Genomic DNA, 15082 nt, shown 5'->3' with positions numbered 1-15082 from the left:
GAATGAACCTAGAAGCTTTTGCATGCAGATTATGCACTCTGTGGATGATCTATGGTCCTTTCTTTCCCATTATATTCTGATTTCGTTATGCCATTTATAATTTTTTCACAGTTGTGTTACAAATCATAACACAAAAATGTAAGAGATTAGCAAAACTGAGTACTTTGAACAAAAAAATCACATGTAGCTCAAAGGAGTTTATCAGAAAATGTCAGCGTTACTCCATTCTATGGACTGAATTAGCATTTTGCTTGTAATATATTTTTTTATTTACCAAATAAATGAGGAGCTTCGGAAAGAGAAAATCCATCTGCTGAAGGTAGGTGGGGATGCCCAATTAGGTTCATCTCGGATGCCATAGACTCTTGAATAGGCTAAGTTGCAGCAAATTAAGCTGAGTGTTGAAGGAAACCTTAAAAACACAAAGAAAAACAAAATGCTACATCTGCTTGCAACAGCGGTCATTCTAAAGGGCCTGTCCAAATTTTCAGAAACATTCAATGCGTAGCTTCTCCAAGGATGCAGTTGTATGGAGGGAGTACTGTGTGATTATTACCATGTGGAGAGGCCTGTTTCTTAATTGTTATTCATGTGAGCAGAGCAGCCTTTTTTTCTTTCTTTTTTTTGAGCTGGCACACCAAGAAAGGCCACTATCAACTTGAAATGGTCACACTTTCCCATGATGCATCTGAACTATTTTTACATATGTAAATCCATGGACGAGAGAGAGAGAGAGAGAGAGAGAGAGAGAGAGAGAGAGAGAATACTATGGGGCAGTATTCTAACCTAATAGTTGCTGTAGTACATGAAGCAGACCAGGATTGTATATTTTCCCTTGCTCTGTTGTATGTTTCATAATATAATTATCGTGATAATTGTCAACATGTTGGGAATTCCAGCTGTTAATCGTAATCAGTGAGTTGTTTATGCTAGATAGGAGAAAAAGTAGAATGAGTCACTCGCTAGGATTAGGGGGGAGGTGCTCTTAATGAAACATCAGGCTCCCTAATTAAAATACAGTTGAGGTTATCCATGCATGGATAAAATAAACAATTTATTTTAAAACATCAAATGTGTTTGTTGAATGTCACATGTACTACATACCAATGGGACCTCTTATGGCTGGAAAACAAACTGTCAGATTAAATAATTCCCTTGGATGTCCCAGCACAACATACTAGCTTCCTGTCCAACACCTATGAAAATACGCTAGGATTCTACCCTGTGGAGTTATGTACTGAAATATGAGAGAAATCTTCTATTTTCCTGCAGAAGGAGTAGGTCATGGCATGACACCTCACAGAAGAGAACAGGAACAACCATTTTATGATGAGCAGCTGGTTTCTGGCAGCTGATTTTGGGCATCATTAAAGGGCTGCAAATTGTTGTTTAATATATTATTATATTTTTACTGTCTGGCACTGGGGGGGGGGGTCTTTTGAGATGTTTGCCAGGCCTTGGGAACTATGTACTACAATTTGTGGCACCATTAACTGCTCCACCTGAGGCAACAAAATATATTGGTCCAAACCCTGAAGAGAGGATAAGTTCTCAGTATGTATCTATAATGTTAACCAGAAGATAAAGCTGTAAAAAAGAGATTGGGTCTCTCAGACTATTTCTACACCCAATTACACCTGTCCTTTTGCTGAATGTCAACTACTGTATATGTCAAGGTGCAAGTGCACTGGAGCTATCCAGCTAGCAGACCAGGGTGATTGCTGCTGGGATCAGTGATGGCCTAGAGATTTCTGCGTCTGAAATATTATGAATATTCAGAGGAAGTAAAAGGGTGCAATTAATTTAAACCTAAATTTAAAGCTTCTTATTAAAGAAAAAACAAAAGACAAAATAATTAAAATTCAATCAAGTCATTCAGTCCCCAATTCTATTAAAAGTATAATTTTCATTGGAGGCACTGACGTTTAGTGATTTATGTTTTATTGAAGGATTATAGCAATGAGAACTCAATCCAGCTTTGCCAGTTACTGTAATGCTTGCTGAAATTCTTAATTAGCCGGTCACTTTAATGCTTATTTTGTATTGTTTTAAAGGTGTTTTATGTTTTAGCATTGTATACGTCCCTGATGTTTTATGATACGACAGGATATAAATACTTTTATAAATAAATAAATAGAAACAGAATTTAATCGGGTGTGCATAGTGTATAGTACATGTCAGTAACATCAGATTCTTGGCTGGGAAATTTAGATGCCACAGTAATATTAATAATACATTATTCCGCCATAGTTTTTAGGAAAAAATTGTACTTTGGTAAATCAGTACATTTTACTGACTGTTATAAAAGAGATAGGAAGCATGCACCTACATGCTTATTATCTTTAACTGTAATTGAAAAAGTAATTATGATAAGCCAGTCAGAAAGTTTGGTATTTGTAAACTTTTAATTTCCATTGTAATACTTATTTAGTCAATATTTCTCCATGCTTTATTCTGACAATGGGGAAATAACAGTTGATCGCTACGACTGACATGGGCTGAAATGATAAAAGTGAGGTTCCAGGAAATGCTATGCTCACTCACCAGTGATTTCTTTTTCCTCACCTTGCTACATTCAATCCCACCAAAGTACTAACTTCTGAAGAGACTGCTTATTATGAGACACCATATTATAGAAACAGCACAATCCTAACAGTGTTTAGTCAGAAACGCTATCAAATTCAATGGCGCTTACTCGCTGGTAGGTGGGTTTAGGACTGCAGCCTAAGCTTCTTGATTATTTGTTTTTTGAGCTCTTTATGAAGCACACAAATTCCCGCACTTGTTAAAAAAAATATGATATGATGAGTTTATTTAATTATAAAATTTCATGCTCCGTTTTAAATAGAAAATAATCCCCAAACTGGGTTCAATACCAATAAAACACAACAAAATTTACACACTTTTATAACAGTGTTTTCAAATGTTCCAAGCCAACTTGAATCCAACTTGGGAGAAAGGCAAGATATAAATAAAATAATAAATAATAGTAACAAAAACAAACTATCGATGAAAACCAACAAAGCAATAAAAACAGAGAAGAGTCACAAACAGTTGTATGTAACATATCAGGGAAATGATGCACTTATCACAGTATTATCCCCAAAACATTATTCACTAAAATTAACAACTAAAAGTAGTAGCTTACACTTGGTGTCTTCCTGAACTCTAGCAGTAGAGACACAGTGCACCCAGTAGTTCTGCATTCAGCTCAGAATCCTAATGATTTTCAAAGCAAGAACATTTTTGTGTTGCTTTTCTCACTTTTGCAGATAACAGGCTGACTTTAGGTTTAGTCCTCATTTCATTGGCTCAGCGCTGTCTTGGACAACGATTACTCATTAACAGTTCTTTCTTTGCTGAACTGTCTAAACAGACTTGAAGTACTGGAACTTTATAAAAACTAGAGGGAGCAAATCCTGGGTAGGATATACGTCTTCTGGGAGAGCAATTAAAAATTATATTGCTACGTTTCAACTTGCATGAGACAATTATTGTATGGATCCAATACAAAGTGGAGTTGCAGATACAGAAAGAAAGCAGAGACCTTTCAGATTTCACAGCTTCAGACAGGAGTACCAGCTTTGCCCTACGACCGTGGGTGCCTGGGCAGCATGCATGGCACTGGCAATGAAATTTGTGGGTGTCTGGCCCCTTCAGGGGGAATTTTGTGGGTGCTCAGGCACCCAGGACCCCAGGGAACTGGCACCTATGACTTCAGTGATGCATTTTTAACACTAGTCTTCACCTACTGAAAACATAAATAATATTGCTGAAAACAGAGACTGAACAGAGGTCAAATTACAACAAAAGATTATAATTGTCACTTCATATTTATATTTGTCTAACCAATATCTCCCACCCCCAGTGTGACAAATTGTGACTCTTGTCTTGGAAATCTCGCTTTCAAGTCTCACATCTGAGAGATAGGCAGGAAAAGACTACAGAATTAGGTTGCAATTCTAACCCCACTTCCTTGGGAGTAATAACCACAGAATTCAGTGGGAATTACTTTTGAGTAAACTTGCCTAGGGGTGTGCAGCTTTGTAACCGCCCTGTAGACCTGAGGCCTCCTGGCCTACCTGAATGCTTAAGCCTAGCAGCGCGGCTTGGACCTCTTCCTCCACCCAAGTGTTTTGTGGGTGGGAATTGCCACTTCTTTGTCATGTCCAGCCCAATCCATGTTGTGTACCATCTTGATTCTTCAGCGGGTCAGCAGACTGGGTCGCGTGAGACTTCCATGGGTCACTTTTTGAGTCACACGACAGTCCTGTAGAAACCGCTCTCTGAATGACAGACAAAACATCTTAAAATGCCAATAGGAAATGAGAATTTCTCCAGTTCAAGCCTGTTTACACATGGGGTATGTACTGAGGAGGAGCCGGGCTTTGCTTATTCACAGGCAGCTGCACAATCTAATACAGTACACAATATATTCTTCTCCTGTTCAGCTTCTGCTGTCTTGTTTTGTTCATACCTCAGAAACGGAACTTTTTCATTTAAGGGAACAAGTGTGCACTTTCTCCAGGTGTAGGCAATCCATTTCCTGGCTAATCTGGTCAGATTATGGCCTGTCTAGGGCCATTTTTCCAGACTGAGTCGAAACATTTCCTTCTCTATGGTTTGTCGGTCCTTCCTAGGAACTAACTGTATAACTTTAGCCCTTCCTTTGCCGAAAGGCCCTGCCTTTATATCTCTTTTGCTCTTCTCTCCCTAAAAGAGAGCAGGGAGGGACTATTTAACCCTTTCCACTCAAAATAGCCCCAGTGTAAATAAGTAATTCTGATAAAGAGGATACTTTGCTGTTTAATTATGATCACATTACATGGTGGCCATGCAGTTAAATTTTCTTTTCAAAGGACCTTTCGGACATTCATCATGAAGCGCTGTGCTGTGCCTAGAGACATTGTGTATACTGCATGTGCGAATATTAGTGTAATGCCAAGATAGCAATGCTCATAGAGGGTACCCTGAGGATCATCTAGTCCAACCTCCTACAAAGCAGGAACATGCAGCTAGGGGATTGAACCTGCAACCTTGGCATTATCAGCACCGCGCTCTAACCAACTGAGCTGTCCAGCACATTAAATGTATAGTCATAGTCCAGTGAAATGAAGGAGGTCATACTAGGCATGGGTAAAAATCAGTATGGGGATGGGGGTGGGCTGGATGGGGGTGAGATCACAGGTAGTTTAACCCTTCCATCTTGCTGTGGCTGCAAGATAAATTCCCTTTTCCAAATCCAATAATTGTATTGAGAGGAAAGCATCCATTGGATCAAAAGCCGAAACAGATATGCACACAAATGTGCAATACGTTTTTTTCCTTGGCCCTGCTTCTTCTCATTTCTAAGATACCCTGTGGGTCTTCTAACACTGTAAATAACAGTTTATATTATGCTCTGTCCTTCCCTTTCTCATAATATTGTTTGGGGCTCTATATTTAGTTTCTTCATTGCTATGGATCCCATTATACTTTTCCTTTATTCATATTTTTACTTTACCTCTTATATCTGCAACTGTTCAAGGTCTCTAGATAGTATTCAATGCTAGTCCTACTAAGGATAGATCCATTGCAGTTAATAAGTGTGACTAACTTAGGTTCATTTATTTGTGAGTCTACTCAGAGTAGACTCTCTGAATTTCCCAATGCTATAAACATGACCAAATTGGAACCAAAAATTTATACAAAGAATCGTTAGAGTTAATTAAATATGACAGTGGTAGTCTGGGAATATGCACAGAAATGGGTGTGCAGGGATAATTACCGTATTTTTTGCACCATAACACTCACTTTTTTCCTCCTAGAAAGTAAGGGGAAATGTCTGTGCGTGTTATGGAGGGAATGCCTACGGGTGGCATGCCTACAGATTTTCCTCCTCTAAAAACTACATGTGTGTTATGGTCGGGTGCGTGTTATAGAGCGAAAAATACGGTATGTTAAGTGGTACGTCATTAGTGACTAGGCTATTGTGGAGCAGAACATTTTGAGTTTTTGAAAAATAGATGCAACAAAAAAAATCTCTTAAAGACTTTACTGTATACATGCCTATTTTATCAGTTTAATCATTGACTACATGTTGCTTCATCTCTCCGGTACTCAGGCTTTTAAAGTCAACAGATAATAATGTGAAATAAATAAAACCTTTGTCACCCACTGCTGCATAAGATGTTACGTAACTATCCTAAAAATGAGAAACCTTTGAACAGACTGCCAGTAATGCACACTGTATTAGAAAGAATTGAGTCAACCCTGATCTGGAAAGGTATTGCTAATTCCAGGAATTAATCACATATTTAAAACTTTTCTACAAAGGACATGTTTCATGTCATGTCATGTCATATCATGTCATGTCATGTCATGTTGTTCTTCTTTGTTCTACCCAGGACCTTCCATGACTTCTTTCAATTTTGAAGGATAATGCTGCTGTCTTTGTTTCTTCCTGTGTTGTTCTAATTAATTTCAGTTTTACACCTGTTGTATATTGCCTTGCTAGCTCTGCTTGCATTTTACTTGGAGTACTCCAGTCCACTGCCTTGGTTGTATGTAATCCTTTCCTTCATGTGTTGCTTCACAACGCATTTCTCCACACAACGGCTAATAAACTAATGGAAGTCACTGCTGGAAGATGTAGTGATGACGACTAGGTTGGATAGCTTTTCAAAATGGTTGGTGTAGCCAGTATGGCAGAGCTTTCCAAACTGTGTGCCGCGACACGTTAGTGTGTCAGCTGCAATATGTACGTATGTCGTGCAAATGCTCTCAGCACTCCTCCCAGAGCTAGAAAGGGGTTAGTTTAACCTCCACTAGTAAAACTGAAATACTGTGCTGCATCAAACGATGCATGTCTAAAAAGTGTGTCACCAACATAAAAAGTTTGGAAAGCTCTGCTGTATGGTGTATTGTTATTATTTATTAAAATTGTATACCACCCTTCATGCGTAGATCACAGGGTGGTTTACAATATAAGAACACAAAACTATACACTATAATAAGAGACAAAAGCAGTACCCCACCCCACCCCACCCCCGATTAAAAGGACCTAGATTGTTTAATTAGCCAAAGGCCTAGGAGAAAATGAATGTTTTTCCCTGGCACCTCAAGATATGTAACAAAGGTGACAGGCAAGCCTCCTGAGGCGATCATTCCACAAATGCAGAGCCACCACAGAAATGGCCCGTTGTCATGTTGCCACCCTCCAGACTTCTCGTGGAAGGGGCTCACGAAGCAAGGTGTCAGCTGATGATTGCAGTTGTAGTGGTTAGAAAGTCAGACGCAGGCTCAAATCCCCACTCAGTCATGAAGCTCACTAGGGTCACCTTGAGCAAGGTACTACATACCTCGCCTCCTACCCTGCCTCACACGGTTGCTGTTTGGAGAAAATGTGGAATATAAATGTAAATTTTAAAAACCCTTCTTACAAAGACAGTATCCCTGTTACTTAGGAGCAAAGAACAGGACAGAATGCTCGCTTCCCAACTAGTGTGTCAGCTCCCAAAGGCTTCTGGGTGTCAATAACTGGAAACTGTATGCCTAACTCAGTGGCGTAGCGTGGGGGGTGCCAGGGGTGCCAGCCGCACCGGGCGCAACATCTGGGGGGGCGCGAGTCCAGAGGGAAGGGACAAGTTCCTTCCTCCGCCGGGCTCCCCGCCGCCACCGCCAGCCTTGCGCCCTAGCGCGCGCGCCCCCCGCCGTCGCTGTGCTCCGCTCACTGCTCGCAGGAGGAGCAGCCGCTGCAGCAGCGCCGACGCCGCCACCGACGCCTGGCCGAGCACGGGCAGCCTCTGCACCCTGCCGCCGCCGCCATCCCCTCGGCCCAGCCACAGGCGGCGGCTGCTTCTGCCTCCATCCTCCTCCGGGCAAGCAGCGTTGTTTGCGCGGCAGCGCCAGCGGCAACTCGCAGGTTAGGGGTTGGGGGGGCGCAAATTACTTGCCTTGCCCCGGGTTAGGGGGCGCAAATTACTTGCGTTGCCCCGGGTGCTGACAACTCACGCTACGCCGCTGGCCTAACTACGATGCCTAACTGTTCTGAGGTTTTTTGTTTGTTTTCTTACAGTCAAACTGTATATAAATTTTATGGAATAAATGAAATAACTAACTAACTAGATGGGCTTTGCTTTGATCATGCTGGGTCATTTTTGCATTGTTTCATTTATAATTTTTATTGCCACCCAGAGAGGCTGGGGCAACCCAGTCAGATGGGTGGGTTACATTCATTCAGTCATTCATTTCCATCTTTCTTCCTGATACGTTGATTTCATTCATCCAAGCTGTACAAATTTTCATATGATTTAAAATGATAGCATTGCAGAAAAAGGCCACCTTTCTTTCATCTTTAGATTATGCAAATACTGTATATATTTCTATCCCAGCTGATTATTATAAGAATTTTGCAATGTTAGGGATTTGCTTACTGAGTTTGATTATTTCCCTTTTCCCTCCTTTCCCTTTTTCCTTTTCTTTGGTTTCTGTAAGCCTGAGGGCAGGGATTGCGTCATTTTTATTTATATGTAAACTGCTCTGGGAGCCTTTTCAGATGAAAAGCATCTCACTTCTAGCTCCTTGAAGGAGCACTTTCCCCTTACTGCTCTGTTTTCTGCCTTGTCACAAGAGATGAGGTAGAAACACATTCAGAAGGACGTTAGAGGTCATCAGCAATAGTGGTTCAGGTGCCTTTAATAATATTCTGACTTTTCACTTACTGACTGATCACCAGGGCCAGTCCTGTCTTTTGGCATAGTGAGGCAGACACCTCAGGCAGCACATTCTGTGTGTCATAAAAAGGCAGCAAAGTGTTAGTTACTCAATTCATTATTGCTGTATTTTTTTAACGAACAGAGAGGAAGAGAAGTGCTTGTGGGATTTCCTAGCTCAAATACCAAAATAACTTGGCTGGCCTTGCATACTACATAATTTAACTTGGAGAAGAGGGTTGCCGCTTACTGTTCTGATTCAGGCAGCAAAAAATCTTGGGCCAAGCCTGTCGATAAACCCTGATAAAATTTCCTAATCAAAGCATGTCTCACATTCACAGTGCAGCTTTATTAAGGCCCATATAACAATAAAGCCAAGATTGCTATCAGTCATTGTGCAGTGATAAGTGTCAGTACTTTAGATTGCCCAACTGATAAAAAGCATTCCTATTAGCATTTACTATGAGACTTGTCATTAAGCAATTGACCTTTTAAGATCAAATACATTTTGCACTCCTCACCCACTCTGGACATTTTAGTGGGATGATCAAATTTATTGCTCACATTTAATGAGATCTGAGGGGCAATAACAGCCTGGCCTACCTCACAGAGCTGTTGTGACAGGGAATTTAGATTAACCTAGGTATGCCACTTTGGGCTCATTTGAGGGAGGGTGTAATATTACAAAATAAAAGTAATAGGGACCCCACAAAAATCACAGTGGGGGGGTGAATTCAGAGGGGATAGGAGAGTCCAGCTTCCCTTCCCCCAGAAACACCTGTTGGGTAGAAGGACTGCAGTTCCTTGTGTTGGTGGCACCTGCTTTTCTCAGCCAACACAACTCCTCATCCCTCCTCCTTTGTGCTGCCCTTCGCCCCCAGTGATGTTTCATAGCCAGTTTGAGGGGAAGGGGGAGTTATTCATGGCCAGAGCTAGTTTGAGAAGGAGAAGTTAGGGGGTCTCCCAAATATTTCACCTGCTATTTACCTCCTATGCTTCCATGTCTCTGTTTTTGGTTCCTAGACCATCTGCATGGAGACTTGGATAGAAATAGATAACCGAGCTACTTTTGGATTGGTGCGCATCATCAGCCCAGTTCCTTAGCTCTTGGCACTCCACTACCAGAACAATGGCAGCAGCCTAGCAAAGTGGCTGATAGGGTTGGGTCATAAATCTACTGTCAGCATCTGAAGCTAACAATCCACGTGATCTTGACTTTTTCCCAGTAAAGAAACAAACTCCTATGTGATCCATAAATGAAAGACAGAGCACTACTCATACAATAACAGGTAGAGTGTGCCTGATGCTGGATGCTTCTACCATTGTTGCAACTACCTGCTCTCTCTCTCAAAATCATTCCCATTTGCTGTTTCTCCCCTACCAAGATTGCCATTTCTCTTTCCTCTAGAACCTAGAAAAATCAGCCATGCCCCATGATCTTTTCCTCTCTTAACCCAATCAGCTACTGGCCCCCACTGAATTGGCCATTTACCTTTTCCCCTCACCAACACTTCCAACACTGGTGTTATTTCTTCTGGAAGTCTTACCTTCTTCTACACACCTTCTCCTGCAGGTGTTGTTGACCTTCTCTTTTCCAAATTCTGCAACTGATCCCATGCCCCATGGGTTTCTGGGTACAGTGGTACCTCGGGTTAAGAACTTAATTCATTCTGGAGGTCCGTCCTTAACCTGAAACTGTTCTTAACCTGAGGTACCACTTTAGCTAATGGGGCCTCCCACTGCCACTGGGCGGCCGCCGTGCGATTTCTGTTCTCATCCTGAGGTAAAGCTCTTAACCCGAGGTACTATTTTCTGGTTAGCAGAGTCTGTAACCTGAAGCGCCTGTAACCCGAGGTACCACTGTATTAACCACGAACCACAATTTGATGTATCAATTACTCAGTTGGGGGTGGTGCTGCAAAACGCAGGGGTTAATGCTGAAAATCACTGCAAAAAAACTACAAAACTTTGGAGCAGGTTGGGAGGGGATCCCAATTTTGGGGTTCATAGTTAATAACTGGAATTTAGAATGGTGAATCTGTGGAGAACGAAAAGGTTAATTCCTCCTCCTCCAGTCTTGATATAATTACCCACCCCCCCCACTGCACATGTGCGCGCGCACGCACACACTGCTGCTTTTAAAATAAATTATATTAGAAAGCTAGAAATTTCCAACATCCTGGTTAGTTTGGTTCTTGGAGCAGCCAATCCCAGTCCAACAGGAAAATGGGTGGCATGGAAGTATTTTCATATAAAAAAGGATTAATAAATATGCATTACATTATCATTGGTGCAAACAAAGTATGTCGTTTCAAAAGCATGCATGAATTCAAAAACTAGACAAAAGGTTATATTTATGTTTCTAATTATGCTGTTCCAATATTTTCTTGTGTTATCGGGAAGATAAGGAAAATTTCAGAACACCATATGCTGAATAATATAAACACTTCAAGGAAGAGGATGCAAAAATGTTATAAGTAATGAAGACCAGAGCATATTTCCTTGCCAGGATTAAGTCTTATCATAATCTAAAACATGGAAAATATTTAGTTTTATTATATTATTCTAGTCTTTGTAAGAAAAGAGAAACATCATTTGAAACAAGTATTTATAAGACTCGCTGCACAGTCATTTTAAATATCTGAGGTGCACTCTGATCTCTTCTGTACTGGGCAAACTGCTATGCCATCTTTGTCTTGTTTAGCTTTGCAAAACTGGGCAGAGCTTACTCCAATTCTTATTTTACAGAAGACAAATTGAGGGTAAGCAATAGATACTTGCCAAAGACCACTCAAGATCAAGGCTAAAAGGATAGATCAGTAATGTCCAACTTCCAAGAGACTGCGATCTACTCACATGATTAAAATCTGGCAGTGATCTACCTGGGTTATTGAGCTTTTTTTTTAGGGAGGAACATTCCTTTTGGGGAGGATTCAGGTCCAAGTTGTTGAGCTTTTCTTAGGGAGGAATGTCCTATTTTTGGGGGGGGGGTTCAGTTCTAATAAATGAAAAAAAGTCGCTCAACAATTGATTGCTAAGGAGACACTCAGCCTCGCTGAGAAAACTCGCATCTTCTGTTATTGCGATCTAGAGTATGGAGGGGTGGATGGAGGAGCCAGCGATCGACCGACCGTGATCTACCAAAACCTCCCAGGGATCGACCAGTAGATCCCACTCGACCTGTTGGACATCCCTGGGATAGAAAACCTAAGCTCAAAACCCAAGAGCCTGCTCACCTCACCTGTGTTGTGCCATACCAGTGTTGAAGTAAGACTCAACGATCAGTCCATTCAGCTTCTGTACATGGAATGGGAAGCTCCATCTTGTTTCATTTTTTGCGTCAGGCAAAAGAATGCGTCTGGACTGGCCCTAAATCTATCCCATATCAACTAGTATCTTAATTGTGGGTGGAAAATCCAGTTCAATAATGGCAGCTGTAATATCAGACATATATACTGCTACGAAGGTTGTGTGCCACCCCCAATCTCTGACAAGCAGGTAGCAAACATTCCAGGGTGTTCCAGGTGGGAATCAAGACATGGCAGAGACTCCTGTGTCTTTAAGAAATGTGGTTTATTCTACACATATTTACACCAGCAGCTTTCAGTGGTGAGAGATTTCACAGCATTCACATCTCAGGAGAAGCCCTTCTTTCACAGCAGCCCAGCGCTGGATTCCCAGACATCCCAGGGCTTCTCTCCCTGCCTTCAGCCAGCCAGTTGAGATGTTTCTGCCCTGCATGGCCTTTTCCCAGAGTTCCAGCACCTCCTTTCTCCTCCCCAAGAATCTTTGCTGTGTGGCATCATGCCCTCCCCTAACCTTGGCATGTGATTTCTGTTTGCACAGACCCAAGGATTTCTCTCTGATGGGCCATCAACGCCTTTTGTCATGTTTACAACCTCTATTCCAGGTGAGGCCCCGACCGGGAAAGGAAACTTAGCCTGCATCTTTACATTGTCTTGGAATCTTCCCTTCAATGCTCCAAATGTTATCTAAATTCTACCATTTTTATTAATTTATAACTCTATATATGTAACAACATTTAAAGTTATAGGCAGATTTAATCACCCTCAATTTGACTATTTTCTGCCTCCCACTAAGAACCTTGAAGGAATTGTAGCAGCATTTTAACTATTTCTGTTAAAATGTCACAGTTGCACAACGTGACAGTCAATAAGAATCACAATGTGACAAAATGGTTTCACTTGAATTTTACTGAGAGAGTGATAACATGAAAACAAATGAATCCATCATTTACTGAAATGTTTCAATCAGAAAACACTGTGAGCCTTGGACAAGCCAGTAGCAATTTGAAAGTGATACAGCATGCTTGCCATGTGGTTGTCAGAGTTGGTGGGAAAAGATTTAGGCCTTTCAGTAATATCAAACATACTACTTGGTGTAAAAATATTATTGTAAGAACTTTAATAACCAGCAGATCCCCTTTTAAATAATACATGTTTGCTTCCTCAAAATACATTGCATAACATACATAGGACCCAGCCTAAAGCGAACATCATCTATGCAAACTACACTGAAATAAATAAGAGTTAAAGAGGACAACTGTTCTCTTGCACAAAAGAATTGCACAAAAGGATTTCAGTGGGTTTCCTGCCCCCACTCCAAGTTTCCATTAGGCTAGGCCTTTAGTTTACAAGCAAGTATATAACAGCAGATTTCAGAAGCAAAGAACAGCATCCGGCTCCCAAACTGCCTATTTCCTTTCCACCTTGTAGAGCCAATTGCTGGCCCTTATGAACCTAAAGATAACCTGGTCCCAGACTGTTAAGGACTTCCTCTGCCAATATGAAGAACTGATATATATTCATTCACCATCTGAAGTGGGGGGGGTACACAGCAGGACCTTTTCAGTCATGGCACCTGCCTGGCCCATCATTGCTCCCTTCTGAATTGCACTATACAGTAAGATCCTGACTTATTCCAGAGGGCTTTTGAATTGAACAGGGTTTTAGTATTGCTTGGAATGACTGTTATTGAAAAGATTGTTCTTGCTGTTGTATTGTTTCCTGTTTATTCTTTAGTTGCGTTTTAAACATCGTTTTATCCGATTTCATATTTCCAGCTCTCTTGGAGACATTTTTTAAAATAGAAAAATGGGGCATTACCATTTTAATAAACAAGCAAACTTGTACATCCTTTGCTGAGGATCAATTATATAATACACATCAACATTTATAACACACATATACATTTTGGAGAGGCTAAAAAATAAATAAATCCCAGTCTTGGGGATCCATATGTTATCTCTGCCAGCAATTAAAAATTGAGAAGTAAAATAAGCTCTCCAGTGGGTTTCCCAAAATGGTCTCTAACAAATTTCCTCCGTTGTCAATGATTTAGTCTTTGGTTAAACATTTCATTTTCTCCTCTGCCATAATACATTTTCTGTTGCATACGGAAAGGGATGAACAGAGCGGCGGTGGGGGTGGGGGGCGGAATCTGCTAAAGGACTGGGTAGTCATGGTGTTAAGAGCCAATAACACAATTATATTACTAAAGGGTGACATGGTACATCCAGTACTTTGTTGCCTTTAGTAAAAATTCATGTGATGTAAAGGACTGTGACCTTTACACAGAGATCTAAATCCGTAAGTTTACCACAGGGACTTCTGGGAACCCAGTTTTGCTGTACTACAAGTTGAAAATGACAATATCTTACATCTAGCCATTTGGCATGATTATCTACAAAAAGAACCCAACCAAATAAATATAGATACTGCTTTGTTTCGTACAGCGATTGTAACGATCACACAAATCATACACAGTGGCGTAGCGTGGGGGGTGCCAGGGGTGCCGGCCGCACCGGGCGCAACATTGGGGGGGCGCGTTTGGCCGGCCCTTCGCAAGACAAAAGTCCATAGGGAAATCTCCGGGACAGCGGGGAAGCGCAGGGCGTCTTCCCCACTGTCCTCGGACCTCCTCCGAAGCCTGGCGGTGGGGCGGAGAGACCTTCTCCCCGCACCAGCCTTCGGATGGCTGTCCTGAAGACTTGTGGTGGGAGCAGTGGCGTAGCGTGGGGGGTGGAGGGGGGGCCTGCCGCACCAAGCGCAACATTTTGGGGGGCGCGTTTGACCGGCCCTCCTCGAGGAAGCAGGAACCCCACTGTCCTCGGACCTCCTCCGAAGCCTGGCGGTGGGGCGGAGAGACTTCTCCCTGCACCAGCCTTCGGATGGCTGTCCTGAAGACTTGTGGTGGGAGCAGTGGCGTAGCGTGGGGGTGGAGGGGGGGCCTGCCGCACCTGGCGCAACATCTGGGGGGGCGCGGAAGAGACTCGAGTGCTAAAATCCAGGGGTTAGGGGGTGCAAATTACTTGCCTTGCCCCGGGTGCTGAGAACCCATGCTACGCCACTGATCATACACAGTTAGAT

At 42.0% G+C, this 15082-nt stretch overlaps 1 protein-coding gene across 7 annotated transcripts in view; it reads right to left on the bottom strand.

Moving 5' to 3' along the window:
• NR1H4 (nuclear receptor subfamily 1 group H member 4) overlaps positions 1 to 4630 on the bottom strand; it is a 37716-nt gene extending 33086 nt beyond the window's left edge. For 2 of the 7 annotated variants that reach the window (XM_082238642.1, XM_082238649.1), the window contains exons 1-2: positions 3149 to 3528; positions 275 to 412 (exon numbers count right to left, since the gene is read on the bottom strand). In XM_082238642.1, coding sequence (XP_082094768.1) covers positions 275 to 359 — 85 coding nt within the window. In that variant the 5' untranslated portion in view covers positions 360 to 412; positions 3149 to 3528. Of the gene's footprint in view, positions 1 to 274; positions 413 to 786; positions 930 to 3148; positions 3529 to 4082; positions 4422 to 4477 lie in introns of those variants that run through there. The other 5 variants (XM_082238645.1, XM_082238643.1, XM_082238646.1 and 2 more) reach the window with 5 other exon arrangements.
• Between the last annotated feature and the right edge of the window lie 10452 nt (positions 4631 to 15082).

This window comes from Podarcis vaucheri (genome assembly GCF_965113315.1).
Source record: "Podarcis vaucheri genome assembly, chromosome: 10".
NCBI classification, from domain to species: Eukaryota; Metazoa; Chordata; class Lepidosauria; order Squamata; family Lacertidae; genus Podarcis; species Podarcis vaucheri.
This window is presented reverse-complemented; position numbering and strand designations above follow the sequence as displayed.